A 17,134-nucleotide genomic window follows, 5' to 3' on the forward strand; every position below is an offset into this window, starting at 1 on the left:
CATGTTTATTTACATGTGAAATATTTTCAATACATTTATAAAGACACCAAGTGTATAGGCGGAGAACAGCAGCAAGACTGGACGACCACGGAACGTACTCATGCACCTCCAATATATACACAAAATACACATAGATAGAAAATGAATACAAAATGAATACAAAGATACGGAACAGGTAGAAAATAAAAAATTAAAATAATAATGTAAATTAACAGCTCCTAGAACTCACAGAGAACTAGGTTTGTTATGAAAAAGGACAATACTGCACATAAGTGCCCCCCTCCCCCCAATATTACACATTAAAATAAGTTAAATTCACACGTAACTGTGCAAATGAGAAAAGGGACCTCATTGGGGTTAGACACCATTATATAGAGCTCTTTGCTGGCGACGCTGGTCCCTGTGAATTGTCAGAACAAGTTCTTATTGAAAAAGGCAGATTCTTTCGCAGTGCTGGCTACGGGGATGATGAACTGTGGTATTAAAAGGGGTATTCCGATAACATTTAAAGTGCCTCTCAGCCCTTCATAATAAATAAAAACTCTGTGAACGTTCTGATTCTCCCAACACTTCATAGTGTTTTACTTGCTTGGGCTTCAGAGCTGCTCTTCCTAATACCTTAAAATAGGCCAGCCATTTTGAAGTTATAGTGGTTAAGTCTTCTGGTCTCCTGGTCACACTGCTTAATACACAAACACTTCACTCCTCTATACTTTCTCCATGTCTGTCCACCATGTGCAATACTCCTACTTCTGTTAATTTGATGAGAAGGGAGGGCTACTCATCCAGCATCTCCTTCGTGGTTCTCCAGAAAATCGCTCACCAGTAATGTAATATAGAGCCATAGAATGATTACCCCAATCTGCATTCATGATAGTAGGGAGTGATATTATTTTTCTTTGAAGGTAGAAGTGGGGCACCCCTCGCCTACAAGGCCGCTGTGCAGCTGCACCAGTTGCACATATGTTATCTTCAGCCTTTAGAGGAAGAATTTCCTACAATTTGGTAAGGACATCCACATGACAGCCCACATGCAACCTGAATCTAGAAATTAGATGTGTCAGAAGGGTCATAGCAAGGGGTATGGGAGCTTGGACCTCCACTAATATCCACAATTAACATATCAGGCCACTCAATGGGATTTACGCGTTTCTACTAGTAGGAGCACAAATCTACTGAACTCGATTGGTCCGTTTAAATTAATGTCAGGACCGGTTTATTCTAGTTTATTCTAATCTACTAGATCTATATGATCTTTATGACCAGTTATTAAAGGGGTCGACCCATTAGGACAACCTTTTCCATATGCCCTATTAGAGCATATAGAGGTCATAGAGGGGGTCCCCTGCTTGGCTGCAAAGAGCAGCTCTTATTCTGGAGGACTTTGTGTGAGCATGCATTACATGGTTGCCTATTGATTTTAATGGGTGCATTGGAATGCCACATTTATCCTGCAGAGGCTGCTGCAGGAATGATATGAAGCCACTCCCACGGCAATAACAGCTGATCTACGGGGCTTTTAGCTGCCAGGCCTACGGCGGCTGATCGCCCGCGGATCCTTCTTTAGAGAAGGGGTTGGCTAGATGGGACAACCCCTTTAAAATTATATTATCGGAATACCCCTTTAACGTTTTAGAAACCACCTTTTTTTCCCTTTCTTATATTAATCGGTTCTGGCAAGTAAAACAGAAATTTTTTAAAAAGAAACAAAAAACAAAACAGTCCTACAGACACCTCCTATGTACATACTTGGTTATTCTATGGTTCCCATATGCCGTAAATCTGAAGCTTGACTTATCCCGCACTCTGGAGCGTATATACAAATGAAGTAAAACGGACGACATATGGGCAAAAATCACAGATTTATGAGGTATTTAGCTGCACGCACATTCAACATCAACTAGGCCTCTGTGGACCATTAAAGATGCATATAGGATGGGCTATGTCAACCTTTGCAACCATTTTTTTAATTCTCAAATGCATCTACAATAAAACGAAATGGAGGAACTTTGCAAATAGTATTGATTGAATATATCCTACCGTTTTGTGTATTCCACTCCTATGCAAACTTATGTGTCTCCATGGTTACAGACTACAAACAAACCCTGTGTGTAGTCTGGTCCTGCAGTCATACTCCCTTCCAACTGTCCCTTCTCTTACTGAATGTGTGTAAGGGACATATAGAAAGGCATATGACTGCAAGATCAGACTACACAGGGTTTGCTTGTAGTCTGTGACCTTGGAGACACAGGTCTGTAAATGAGCTGTAGACACAAAACTGTAAATTTTTATTCAAGACCATTTGCAAAGTTACCTCATTGTTTTTTATTTTAGATGCATTGGAGCAATAAAGAAAAAATGCTTGCAAAAGTGGACAAACCCTTTAAGGACAGGTTTAGCTACAATTTCCCTTTTATGTAAGACTGAGATACACTGGTAAGGACCGTGTGTTTGCTACACATTGGTCAATGGACTAAATTGGGATGGTCCATATAAAAAAAATACTATTTAAACAGCCCAATGGGGTTGTCATCCAGCTTTCCTGAGGTCCTGAATAGCAAATATGCCTAGTTATATTTCCCATGCCCACAAACTACTACATAAGAAGATAATATGCCATTTGGGAGTCTGGGAAATGTTACGTAGCCCTATTGGTGGTCACCCAACTTTTCCAGACTCCCATAACCGCTCCCCAGTGAGGGATTTTAGCATATTTGCTGTTCATGACTCTGGGAAAGCTGGTACGGCAGCCATATTTGTTGTCACCCAGCATTTCTAGGAACAGATGATACTGTAAAGCAAAAGAGAATTTCTCTGGCGTAGGTGGGACAACCAAGAACATAATACAAAAGAAGGAGGAATACATAAATTTACTGTTACTATATTATCACCTTCCCACCAATACTGGGAGACGTCATGGAAAGTGGTGCAATGGGAAAAGGGGGTGGGGCTTATAAAAATGATTGTAAACCCCACCACTAAAAAAATAAATAAAACAAGTGGCGTTACTTAAAGCAACCAATCAGATAACAGATAAAATATTTATAAGGCAGGTTTGAAACCAAAAGTTCAACTCTCATTTTTCAGAAGTCTGTTTAAAAATAAAATCAGCATTCGGATTGGCTGCTCCACTTTGCCTTTGCACCAGTATGGATAAATGTCCCCCATTGACACTTCTAATACTTACAATCCAACACTAGTCATCTCGAACCTGTGGCTTTCCAAGTGTTACAAAACTACAACTCACAGCATATAATCGGCCTGCTAGGAGTTGTAGTTTTGTAACCACTGGAGAGCTGCAGATTAGAGACCGTCACCCTATACCATAAAGCATTTTCACCTAAAATAAAATAAATCCCTATTTATTTAGTGGTTTCACAGTTTTATCAGTTTCTAGAAAACCTGGGTGACGACCAATGTATTCACCATTATAAATGCCACTGAGGATAAGAACCGGCTTTCCAAGATTCCTGAAGGTTGATGTATCACAATATATCTAAGCCGATTAATCATTGTGTCAACCCCTGTAATGGCGACCATATAGGTTGACACCTGGCTTTCCCAGAGACAAATATAACAAAGAAATGCCGAACTAGAATTTTTAATAACTTAATAGAAGAAAAGAGAACGACTTGGAGATTTTTTTGATTTTAGGGAGAAATGTTTTATAAATGTTGAGCAGTTGTTTTTAGTCTTCACCAAGATCAATGCAAAGTAATGGACAACCATTGGGCAAGACATTGACCTCGGAGATGCATGTACCAGACATCAATAGAACCGACTAGGCAACGCCACAGCCTGCTGCTCTTCTTACCACCGAAAAAACAGGACCACATGGATGTGCCCCTTACAAGCAGTTGTGCTGTGGGCCGAACCATCCTTTGAAGGTCAATGGCCAACTCACTGGGAGTATCTCTACTCAGATGGTTGTCCATCCCTATCCAGTGACCAAGATAGAGCCAAGATGCTAACCCTTACCACACACTAAACACAAAAAAAGTACACAGCCTAAAAGTAGAGGCATAACTTCCTGGGCCCCAATTTCAAAATCTATACCATGGACCATGGCGGTAGCATGTGCCATTTCTAATACTGGTGTCTTCTCATATTGCAGAGGGGCCTTTTGGACCCCTCAGTCAACAGGGCCCAGATGCAACGGCTACCTTTGCACCTCCTATAGCACGGCTCCTGGTGATTTTTTTTGGGCGCCTACATTTTTGCATCTACTTTCATACTAGATTAGGATTGTGCCGCTTACTCAATCACTTAAAATGCATGGTTGCTAGAGAAATAAAACATCCGGGATCTTATAGAAAAAAATAACATTACTCCGGAGGACCAAAGAGCAGAACATTAATAGAACTGGATGACGTGTGAAATATCAATACTGGTTCAAACCTGCAGAACAAAAGTGACCGCTCCATTTCGCTATAGGTTCCAGCAATGTCTTCCTATGATCCGATTATCCATATACTTTCCCTTGTATCCCTAGTCCTGGTATACATTATATATAGCTATACCCGTTCTATATTCTTTCTGAAGCATTCAGAAATAGCCTAAGCAGCACATATCTGTACTACCATTACACTGCCAATATTCATCTATCACGGAAAGCAGACTGGCAGGGGTTAAATATCCTTCTCATCTAGGAGATATCACATATATTAAAATAAAAAGAAAATCTACAATCGATACAGTCACAGAGTATCAAAAATTATTGGATATTTACATCTGCTTTACATGAATACTGCTTAAGTAGTGTGGTGTGAAAGTATCAAGGCCGGTAAGATACAACCAAACGAAATATTGCCACAAATTATGTTTTTTCCTTTCTTTCGGTCCTTAATTTTTAGTTTTTTTCCAAGTAAAACACTATGAACATCTAGTCTGGACCACCAAAAGATCACCATCGTCCCTCAATAAGGAGTGGTGGTCCCGTCACTTCTCTGTGGAGATCATCCTTTTAGACTTGATGAAAGCCATTCCGTGAGTCCTCATGTGGGTGTTTAATGCAGCTTCAGTTTCGAAGGTCTTAGAGCAGACTTTACACATCTTGTCTGAGGTTAGATCTGCTGACTCGTTCCCGACGCTTGGTTTGTTCTCCTGTTGATTGTCCTCTCCAGAACCATTCTGCTTGGTGGAGGCTTGAGGTTCCTTGAGCTTATGAACGATGAAGAGGTGTCTGGAAAGGGAGACGTGAGATGTGTAGCAAAGGCCGCATTCTTGGCACTGGTATGAGGAACCATCGGACTTGTGTTGGGGGATGTGTTCGTGGAACTGGAGGAGGTTTTCGGTTGTGAAGCCACAGACTGCGCACTTGTGGACCTTGAAGACATTGATTTTGAGTTTCTTCAGTGGTTGGGTAATGGCACCTCTTGGTGACCGGAACTCCAGAACAGGCTCTTCCAGCTTCCGTTTCGGCCTAGACTCCTAGTGAAATCAACAATCAATATAAGCTTTATTTCTTTTCCAGGTATCTGAAAACTACATACAGATGTTACCACTAGGTGAATAGGAAGGGAAAAACATTGAAGGGCGGAAGGAAAAAAGAAGCAAAAAAGGTAGGGGGAGGAAGGAAGTTAAAATAAAAGGAAGGGATAGGAACAAAAAGTATAAGGAGGGAAAAGGGAAGGGAGGGAAATAAAAAAAATAAAAAGAAAGGAAGAGGAAGGAATAATGGAAAGAGGAAAAAGTAGAAAAGTAAAATGGAAAAAGAAAAGGATGAATAAAAAAAGTAAGGAAAGGATGGATGATGCTATAGTTATGCATTGGGAATAGAATGTACCCTGTAAGGTTACTTCCACTTTTACAGCTTTGTCATACAAATAGCACTTTAGCAGCATGACTTCATATGCAGAATAGATCCCGGCTGGTCCGGCGTCTATTATTGCTGCGCTATATCAAGTATGTTCTTTGTAAATCCTACCTTTGGGTCTTTGACTTCTGACATCTCCAGGGAATTTGCCTCTTCTCCAGCTTCTACTTCAGGTTCTTTGATGCCATGCATGAGCTGGATATGTTTTTCTAGCATTATACGTTTCGTAAAAGCCCGCTTGGAATCAGGACAATGTCTATGAAGAGAAGCATGCACTTAGGTTATCCAATAATTAGAAACATGTCTGCCAGTTTATTTGTAGGTCTAGACCTATCCATCATGATGAGGATTATGATGAAACAGATTTATTATTGAATTCAATGGGAGCTATAAAAATCTGCAGTGAGCTCCCTCTAGTGGTTACGGAAAGCAGCAAGAATCCGATCATGTAACGGACTCAAAAAAATAATAAGTAACAAAAAAAGGAGGTATGATTTTTATATAATATATAATATATATATATATATATATATATATATATATATATATATACACACACACACACACACACACACACACACACACACACACACACACACATCTATCCACACATCCAGATTATCTATCTTAAGCTACGGCTGATGGGTTAAAACTTACATATAAATATTGTATAGGGCCCGGTGATTACTTGTTACGCCAATGTCATTCTAATATGGTAGATTTTTCACAGGGCTTACAGAAGTTAATATTATACATAGAGATATCACATGTACAAGTAATATCCTAAAAGGCTTATATATTCTCCATGGAGTCACTACAATTATGAGTCACTTGGAAGCCAATGGCATGATACTCACGGGCAGGTGTAAACTTTACGGATGCCTTTGTGTTTGATGCGGTTGTGACGACATAGACTGTGGGATGAACTGAAAGACTTGTCACACTGCCTGCATGGGTGTTTCTTCATGTGCTGTGAAAGAGAAAGATACTAACGTAACCCAATTATTGTAAAGTAAAGACTTAAAAATATGTCACAAATGGCAACAAAGACATGGTGCTAAACTGTTGCGTATTAGATGCCCCAGTGCCCTGAAACGATTATATATTTTCCTCGGAAAGCTGGGTGAATCAATATGCCCTTTATTATAACTTCCACGGGAGATGTCAAATATCTTTTACTGAATAGGAACATCGGTGGCAGGCGCTGAATGGGGACAGCAGTGGCAGGCGCTGAATGGGAACAGTGGTGGCAGGCACTGAATGGGAACAGCGGTGGCAGGCGCTGTATGGGGACATTGGTGGTAAATGCTGTATGGGGACATCGGTGGAGGACACTGTATGGGGGCCTCTGTGGCAGACACTGTATGGGGGCATTGAGGGCAGACACTGTATGGGGGCATCAGTAGCAGGCAATTTATAGGGGCATCTAAGGCCCTGTTAAAGTACTACTTAGAAAGTTTGCAGCACCAATGTTGGAGGGTATGTATATGTTATAGTGTATATAATGCTATACAGTATGTCTTCATTAGATATTTTAATGTGAAGTCATTGGAAGGCATAAGCATAGCTTTTCCACTGGGGCCTAGGGCATCCAAATGATATCGGTGAGCCTAAAAATGTCAATGACGAATGCAAAACAGATCTCACATTGACAAGTGTTAAAGCTGAAAGACGAAAATTTGGAAACTGCACAGAGATTGTTTAACTTACAGTAAGTTCATAGAAGTAATGGTCCTGTTATACATTGTTGTTTTTAATCTAACCCCTTTCCATCTTTAAGCCCCAGTAGGGGTTCTGCAATGGAGAATTGGTTACTTTAGATGGTACTTGATGCATCTCATTAATTCTGTTCTTATCTGGCCTCGTAAGATGTAGGTCAGAGTCTACCTTCTTCCCACAGGCTTCTTTGTAGTCCATAAACCAGTTGCCACCCTCTGAGAATCACACTGCTTTCCTATGTCTAGTACTCGGACTAGATAAAGCAGCGTGGCTGTACTTTCCTGGCAAGCTGCGAGTCTCCGATTGAAGTCTATCTGTGGAATAAGACACTTGATGGAAACAATCTAAGACTTTGCTTTGTAGTTCAGTGGTGAGCTCATATCTCACCTCTCTCTTTCCCACCACTAGTTACATCTCCATTGGCTTTTACTCGGCTTTTAGATGGTGAAAAACGTATTTCATAAAAGATTAAAAAGCACTTTAGCAATGGAGCTGTTAAATCCCGCCTGATGGCACTGAACTCGCAGGGCAACACGTAAATCCTTTAAGTTTTCTTTCTGCAAATTTATTTCTGCTTGTTTGGTCATTAACACCAGCGATTCCAAATCAAATGCAGCTAACCGTTCAGAAAAATCTCTAAGACTTGAAAGTTTAGCTTCACTTTTGGCAAACCTAATGGATTATATTAGAGACTTGTATCAAATGTGCTGCACTTTCCAAATGTCAACCACCAGTTATGTTAATATTCTTGTAGATAGCCCCAGTAAATAGCTAAATTACAGCAGCCATGGTGAAATAATTTAGTCACAGTGTCACCCAGGCTTTATAGAAATGCATCGTCCATGCTTTCTCCTCCCTCTTTTCTTTCTGTAGCTCCTTTCTCACCCCCTTTAAGGGTGCTCTCACAATTGGCGTACTTACATTGTATTTCCACAGTGTAAAAATACGTGCGGAAAACTACGTGTGCCTAAGGGAACAATATTCTGCAACGCAAGAACTAGAGAAATCTGTCTGCGTTGCAGACTATTTTTCCCATAGGAATACGTTGTTGTTTTCTGCAGGGTATTTTATACGCTGCGGACATACAATGCAAGTACGCACCCTAATTAAACTAGTCCCTCTGCTACTAGCTAATCATGGGTGGCCCCACTGCAAAGATAATTACGCATTATACTGCACCCACTGAAGCCAATGGGCCATCTGTATAATGAATAGATGCCAACGGTGTTCTAAAGTGGATGCTGCTCTTTCTACCTATTAGATGGAAATCTTCTATTAACTTTACGGGTCTTACTAGAGAATGGTATGTTTAAAAAAAACAACAAGGTTTTGGGTGATAAGCGCCCCTATTGTTATCAGCTATTCTGTACAAAGCGGAGTATTGTGCACGTGACACTGCTGAGGGCATAAGAGAAGTGAAAACGCGGTAGATCTTCCTTTTTTCTCGCTTTAAAAAATTAATGAGGGAGATGTGCCGGGGAACGCACAGAACGAGCAACAGACATCTCTGACATTCAGGAATACTGCTTTGTTGGTTTGCCAGGTTGTTTTGTGTTCTGCCCATCTAAGAGTCACAAGGAAGACGAGCGCACTAATTGGCGAGGGGGCGCAGATCAAAGCTTTTCTCCAAAGTTATAAAATACAATGTTTCATAATAAGTTAAGAAAAAGTTTAAGGCTGGGTTCACACGAGCACATTAACGTCCGTAATGGACGGACGTATTTCGGCCGGAAGTCCCGGACCGAACTCCGTGCAGGGAGCCGGGCTCCTAGAATCATAGTTATGTACGATGCTAGGAGTCCCTGCCTCTCTGCAGGACAACTGTCCCGTACTGTAATCATGTTTTCAGTACGGGACAGTAGTTCCACGGAGAGGCAGGGACTCCTAGCATCGTACATAACTATGATGCTAGGAGCCCGGCCTAAAGGGGAATTCCTTCTACATATCTGATGAGAGTTTATATAGACATATCAAAAGATAACACGGCAGTCCGTCAGCAGGGACAATCTGTGAATTCTAGAACAGATTGTCCACTAAGTTCTGTACTGCGCCTGTACCCTATCGGAACTGTTTCAGAGATTTGCTACACCATCCTAGACCCCTGGCTCTCCCTCCTGGATATAGGATACCTCTTTTCCAATGGTACCCAAAGCAGCTTTTGTGGGTACCGTAGAAACGTGCCACAGATGCGGTTTTCATTATGCATGTATTAAAATTAGGTTTTTGACACAATTTGTGATGTGCACTAATGCGGTTTTATGCTGAGCCACTACCACCAAGTGTAAACTTGGCCCAAGCAGCACTGGCTCTCTATAGAGTGCTCGACGACTTCGTCACGGGAATTTGTGGGGGTTCTTGTTCATAGACCTCCACAGATATCATCTCTTAGCATGTATATAAACCATTTCGATAAATGTAGTCAGAATGCCTCTTTAAAAGGGGTGTCTGCTTGCAACACAGCCCCTCCATTTGCCACATTAGGGCATTTGAATATAAAAGAGAGGTGCCCCACTCGGTAACCCCACTAATAGCCAAGATGGAGAGCCGATAGAAAGAGTAGCTCTCCGTCTGAGGACCTGGCTTATCTCAGTATTATACAGTTTAGGGTCTGTTCACATCAGCGTTGCCCTTCCATTGAGGGGTTCCGTCTGAGGTTTCCGTCAGGTGGACCCCTCAACGGAAAGGCAAACGGTGAGGGAAATGGAAGCTAAGGTTTCCGTTTGCCTTTCCATTGAGGGGTTAACCTGTCGGAAACCTCAGACAGAACCCCTCAACGGAAGGGCAACGCTGATGTGAACAGGCCCTTAGGGATTTACATGGCAAGATCTCTGTTCAGCTTAAGTAGAGTTTATATTTGCTATGCAGTTCCATTGTTCTCGGTTGTCAGCCATTTCAAGCTGGGGATAGACTTTCTGTGTACTTTAATGGGATGACGTGTCGCCTTATAAACTGATGAGGTGGATCTTACCTTCCCATGCTCCTTCCTCATGTGTGATATATATACGTCTCTCTGGTTGAAGAGCTGATCACAGTCCCAGCAGGTCCAGCCTGGGTTTGTACTTTTCTTGGCCAATTGGTTAGTCTTTTTTTCCGGGACAACAGCTTTCTTTTCCGGTTTCTCAGTACCATTTACTGGCTTTGCTTCCTCCTTGATGGGGCTGTTGGAGTTCTGGGTGGTGGGCTTAGTGCTCAAAGGTAAAGTGACACCAACTTTTGGAGGACCCTCCACACTTTTCAATGTCCCATGCATAGACTGCAAGGCAAATAAAATCAGGTTTAGAAGCAAAACATAGTGTCTATTGATTTATATAACAGCAGGGGTTCTCCGCCTAAATTTATTTTTATTACAATATGGTTAATTATCAGGAATAGATAGATAAAAGGTCTGGTTTATGGCCTCCAAGACACCTCGCCTGCGGTTAGTTCACTGGTAATTCTGCCTTTAGTTAAATACCGGAGTAAGGGCCTGTTCACATCAGCGCTGGCTTTCCGTTCCGGGGTTCCGTCTGAGGTTTCCGTCGCGTGAACCCCGCAACGGAAAGTCAAGCTGAAACCACAGCTTCCGTTTCAGTCACCATTGATCTCAATGGTGATGGAAACATTGCTAATGGTTTCCGTTCGTCACCATTTCGGCAGGTTTCCGTTTTAACGACGGAATCAATAGCGCAGTCGACGAACGGAAACCATTAGCAATGTTTCCGTCACCATTGATATCAATGGTGACTGAAACGAAAGCTCTGGTTTCAGTTTGACTTTCCGTTGCGCGGTTCACCCAACGGAAACCTCCGACTGAACCCTGGAAGGGAAAGCCAACGCTGATGTGAACAGGCCCTAACCTGGCCGACTGGTTGCTAGGAATGTACTACCTGACAACCCCAATTAAAAGACTGGTTGTTAGGGAGGATATCCGTTGTAACCAGACTGTCCAACAGGACTTGGCTATTCATCTCAGCCTGCATTATTAATCAGATTTTTCCAAAATTAAAATGAGGTGGAAGTCCCTTTAAAGGCGTTTTCCCACAATATTCTCCTCATTTATGGCATATTCACGTGTGGCCACCCTCCCAAGTGGTTTCCGCTTGGTCACTGGAATTTATTGTAATTATTCATAAGGGTGACCTTTAGACTTCCTAATTAGTAATTATTTCATCCTGTCGATCACTAAGCAGCCAATGTGTTTGGTTGGCATTGCTGTGAAACAATCCAAAGACTGCTGGTGACAGGCAGACCTCTGTGCTCTTGTGAAGATCTGCCTGTGTAATCCATATTCAGGTTGCAAATGCTGGCAGTGCATATTGATACGAAAGGGGGCCTGTTACATGTGTCTGTACCCTTAAAGGGGTATTCCCATCTTGGAAATTTAGGACATATCTACAGGATATGCCATAAATGTCCAAAATGCGAATACCCCTTTAGTTTTTTTTATCATTGTCACTAAAGTGTATATCTACCTTTGAAGACCGTTTCAGAGCTTATATATAGATATAATCTATATAAAAGTTGGGTAAATGTGTAGATATTTTAGAGTCTGTGTCTGTATTACAGTCCAGAGCTGCATTCACAATTCTGCTGGTTTATCATAGGCAAAATTTAGCAAGTTTGACTTCAGAGTACTGTGCAGTGCCCGGTGTAAAAACTAAACTTCCCAGAATGCAAATCACCACAGCAAGCTCCGTGAAGACGTTGAGCCGGAGTTTAGCTCTGAATCCAGCAGAATTGGGAGTGCAGCTCTGTAGTATAATACATGCTGTAGCTCAGGATCAGTACAGTATAAGTAATGTATTTACAATATTGACATTTTTAGGTTGATTTATTCTATATGTAAATCTGTGAAACATGGCTTAAATGGCAGAATCTAAGTGAACCCCCCACAAATGTTATAAACATAGGAACAACAAGACCATGTACTATTAAGTTCTTCCACCTAATCACACACAGCGTTGAGGGGCATCCCCTAACCGTGGTGGAAGACCAGGCAAGGAGAATATAATTGTGACATATAGCTGCAAAGCATCACGGTCTTGAACTTCAAAAAGACGAATATCTCTGTGGAACCCATTGGACTAAATGTTAGATTTATGCGAATTAGTTTTTTAACAGACAACTGGGAGTGTTTTTACCAACTGGGAGTTGTGGAGAGGAGGGTATGACACTGACCAATCAGCATCACAACTTCTCATTGTTCCAGCCCAACTTCTTTCACTGAACAGTGTGATTGTGCACAGAGTGATTGTGCAGTGACAGATGCTGGGCTGGAACTTTGAGAAGTGTGTGATGCTGATTGGTCAGGGTCATACACTTCTCTCCACAACGCCCAGTTGGTAAAAACTAAAAACACGCCCAGTTGTCTATTAAGAAACTAATTTGCATAAATATAAAATTGCTCATAACTTGCTCAAAAATGATCGTTTTTCAAAATACAAACCACTGTTGTTATCTACATTACAGCGCCGATCACATTATGTAGGAGATAGGGCACTTATAATCTGGTGACAGAGCCTCTTTAACCCCTTCCCGCGATTGGGCGTGACTGTACGTCCAGAATGCAAGTGATTTCCCGCATTCGGGGGTACAGTTACGCCCAAGCTTCAAACTGTCACCATGTCATAGACAGTTGCCGAGCAGGACTCGCGGGCACAGGACCAATCAGAGTGGTCCTGTGTCGGAACGAGCTGTGATTGGCCAGTCAGTACTGACAGGCCAATCACAGCGCAGGAGCAGTGGTTTGCCGGCATCTCCGTCTCTGACAAGCTCATTCCTGTCAGAGAGCTTGTGAGAGTCGGAGACCAGAAGAAATACAGTGTAAAAGTGAAAAAAAAAAAACACGAAAAAACCCAGCGATCTGCCCCTTTTCTGCCCTTTTGTGCCCACTAACCAGTGATCACCCCCTTTGGTGCCCACTGGTTAAAGAGGCTCTGTCACCAGATTCTCAAATCCCTATCTCCTATTGCATGTGGTCGGCGCTGCAATATAGATAACAGTAACGTTTTTTTGTTTTTTTTTAAAAACGTTCATTTTTGGCCAAGTTATGAGCTATTTTATATATATGCAAATGAGCTTTGAAATGGACAACTGGGCGTGTTTTTTTTCGTATGTCCAACTGGGCGTGTATTGTGTTTTTAACTGGGCGTGTTTACTTGTTTTACTAACTGGGCGTTGTGAATAGAAGTGTATGATGCTGACGAATCAGTGACCAGTCAGCATCATGCACTCCTCTCCATTCATTTACACAGCAGCATCACGTTCTTACTAGAACGATGTGCAGCCACATACACAGACATTAACGTTAATCAAGTGTCCTGATAATGAATATACATTACCTCCAGCCTGGACGTCATGTGTATTCAGAATCCTGACACTTCTGAATCTTTTCTGTGAGATTCCAGCAAGCCACGCGTAATCTCGCGAGATTACGAGGTAAACAAGATTTCGTTTCCCTTGCTGGAAATCTCACAGAAAAGATTCAGAAGTGTCAGGATTCTGAATATACATGACGTCCAGGCTGGAGGTCATGTGTATTCATTATCAGGACACTTGTGTATGTGGCTGCACATCGTTCTAGTAAGAACGATGCTGCTGTGTAAATTAATGGAGAGGAGTGCATGATGCTGATTGGTCACTGATTCGTCAGCATCATACACTTCTCTCCACAACACCTAGTTAGTAAAACAAGTAAACACGCCCAGTTAAAAACACAATACACGCCCAGTTGGACATACAAAAAAAAACACGCCCAGTTGTCCATTTCAAAGCTCATTTGCATATATATAAAATAGCTCATAACTTGGGCAAAAATGAACGTTTTTAAAAAAAACAAAAAACGTTACTGTTATCTACATTGCAGCGCCGATCACATGCAATAGGAGATAGGGATTTGAGAATCTGGCGACAGAGCCTCTTTAAGAAAAAAAAAAAGATATATATAATATATATATTATATATCATTTCAGTCCCCCACAGTGTCCTTCTGACGTGCTGTGATCTGTCACCTGTCGCAGTACCTGGTCGCCATCACCCTGCTGTGTCCTTAGATTGCCCACTGCCCGAGTTCCCTGTTAGGTAGCAATGCCACGTCTCATTTAGTTTTTCCCCTGGTAGGTAGGGTACCCTTACTAATTGAATACAGCAGGGTCTGTTCTCATTCCACGGTTGAGAGTAGCGGTTTATTTTTTGATTAAAAAAATGTAAAAAATAAATAAAAAAATGTACAAATTTTTTTTAAAAAAAAAGCTACAAAAAAAATTTGTTCGTTAGTTAGGTAGCAAGAGTTTATTAGTATGGCCCAAAGAGTCTTCTCAGCCGAGGAAGCATATGAAATGCTGTGTTCCGACACGGACAGCGCGAGTGAAGGTGAAGAGCAGTTCGTGCTTCCATCTTCCTCTGAATCCAGTGACTCTGAGTCTGCACCCCCCAGTCGGCGCAGAAGAGCCGTAGGTCCTGCTCTGCCTGAGCTGACCTGGGAAGCTGCGGACAATTATACCCCCCAGGTGCCTGAGTCTACAGCTCCCTTAGGTATTCAAATTGAAATTACCGGTTTCTGCCCCATTGATTATTTTAAACTTTTTTTTTTCAGACGCCCTTTTAGAGTTAATGGTCCGGCAGAACAACATCTATGCGGAACAGTTTATCGCCCAGAACCCCGACTTTTATTATGGGAGAAGCCAAATCTGGACCCCCACAAACCCAGTGGAATTGCAGAAGTTTTGGGGCATATCTTTAAGTTTTGGTCTCATAAAAAAGCCCAGTATTAGAGACTATTGGTCCACTGATATTTTATAGAATACCCCCCTTTACCGCACAGTAATGACAAGGAAGCGATTCGAAGCCATCCTGAAGTTCCTTCATTACAATGATAATAGTCAGTGCCCACCCCCACAGGACCCAAATTTTGATAGGCTATATAAAATAAGACCATTGATTGCCCACTACTCCCACATTTTTTCCCAAGTTTATTCCCCCCCAACAAAATATTTAGGTGGATGAATCCCTAGTCAGCTTCAAGGGTAGACTGCACTTCAGGCAGTATCTACCCAATAAAAGAGCCTGGTACGGCATAAAGCTCTACAAGCTGTGCGAAAGTGCCACCGGTTACACGTACTCTTTTAGGGTTTATGAGGGGAAAGACTCCCATATAGATCCCCCAGAATGCCCCCCCCCTTCCTTGGAATTAGTGGAAAGATCATATGGGATCTTATCCATCCTTTACTTCGCAAAGGATATCATCTTTATCTGGACAACTTTTACAATAGTGTCCCATTACTAAAAGTTCTCTCGTTCAGATCCACCTTGGCGTGTGGAACAATCCGCAAAAATCAGAAGGGCCTCCCCAAAACATTGCTGGGTCAGATCCTAAAATTAGGAGAGAGCATAGCTGTCTGCAGCGACGATCTGCTCCTCCTAAAGTATAGGGATAAAAGGGACGTCCTTATACTGACCAGCAGAGGCAGCCTAGTCCCTGTACGTGGATCCACTACCCAAGTCCCAAAATCATATTGTGTACAGAAGTACAACAAGTATATGGGTGGCGTTGACCTGTCTGACCAGGTTATAAAACCATACAGCGCCATGCGCAAGACCACGGTATGGTATAAGAAGCTGTCTGTGCATCTTACACAGATGGCTTTATACAACGCCTTTGTCCTCTGCAGATATGCCGGCAGTGGGGATACGTTCCTGCAATTTCAGGAAAAGGTCATCAAGTCCCTGATATTTGGTGACCAGGAAGGAGAGGGCAGTTCATCCGGCTTTTCCGTCAGCATGATAATTCCCGGCCAGCATTTCCCCACAGAAATCCCCCCCACTGAAAAAAAACAGAAGCCCCCAAAAAAATGCTGTGTGTGTGCGCCAAGCGAGGCATTCGGAAGGACATCACATACCAATGTGAGACGTGTCCCACAAATACCGGCCTGTGCATGAAACAATGTTTCAAAATATATCACACCTCCTTGGATTTTTTATTTATTTATTCTTTATTCACCTTTTCTGTCTCCCATATTGGCCATGACCAATTATTCATTTTATTACTGACCAGCCCCATTTAAAATTTGATCTTTTAAAATTTGTAAAAAAAACTACCTAAAACAAAACTAAAAATTCTCACTATACCCGAGGGAGTGTCTGTCTCATCCAGGTTGCAAATCTGGGTGAGAGGAATAAATCCAGATGAGATTGGTTGTCTCAGCAAATCTTTTTTTGCTGAGGCCTTTGATTTATTTTTTGGGCTGGATTTTATGGAATGGTGGGTAGGTTGGTAGTGGGACCTGCCATTCCCTCTCCCTCCATTGCGGGTTTTCCAGGTTATCCCCCTTATTAACTAAAATTAAAGTATTTCTTATTATACCCCTAGATGAATAACTAGAGGGTTGTCACTTCACAATTTAAAAATTCTCACTATACCCCTAGATGAATACCTGGAGGGTTGTCACTTCACAAATTAAAAATTCTCACTATACCCCTAGATGAATACCTTGAAAGGTGTTACATTACAATCTAAATCTTCTCACTATACCGCTAGATTAATTCTTTGAGGGGTTTAGTTTCCTAAATGGGGTCACTTTTCTGGGTTTCTAATGTTTTGACACCCAGAGCCTCTGTTTTCAT

At 41.9% G+C, this 17,134-nt stretch overlaps 1 protein-coding gene across 3 annotated transcripts in view; it reads right to left on the minus strand.

Annotated features, from left to right (window-relative positions):
* Positions 1-2: 2 nt before the first annotated feature.
* ZNF532 (zinc finger protein 532) overlaps positions 3-17,134 on the minus strand; it is a 66,357-nt gene continuing 49,225 nt past the window's right edge. For all 3 annotated transcript variants that reach the window (XM_075841067.1, XM_075841072.1, XM_075841080.1), the window contains 4 exons: positions 10,503-10,787; positions 6,673-6,785; positions 5,927-6,071; positions 3-5,430 (listed from right to left, as the gene is read on the minus strand). In XM_075841067.1, coding sequence (XP_075697182.1) covers positions 4,939-5,430; positions 5,927-6,071; positions 6,673-6,785; positions 10,503-10,787 — 1,035 coding nt within the window. In that variant the 3' untranslated portion in view covers positions 3-4,938. The remainder of the gene's footprint in view (positions 5,431-5,926; positions 6,072-6,672; positions 6,786-10,502; positions 10,788-17,134) is intronic.

Source organism: Rhinoderma darwinii, chromosome 1 (assembly GCF_050947455.1).
Source record: "Rhinoderma darwinii isolate aRhiDar2 chromosome 1, aRhiDar2.hap1, whole genome shotgun sequence".
In the NCBI taxonomy this organism is placed as follows: domain Eukaryota; kingdom Metazoa; phylum Chordata; class Amphibia; order Anura; family Rhinodermatidae; genus Rhinoderma; species Rhinoderma darwinii.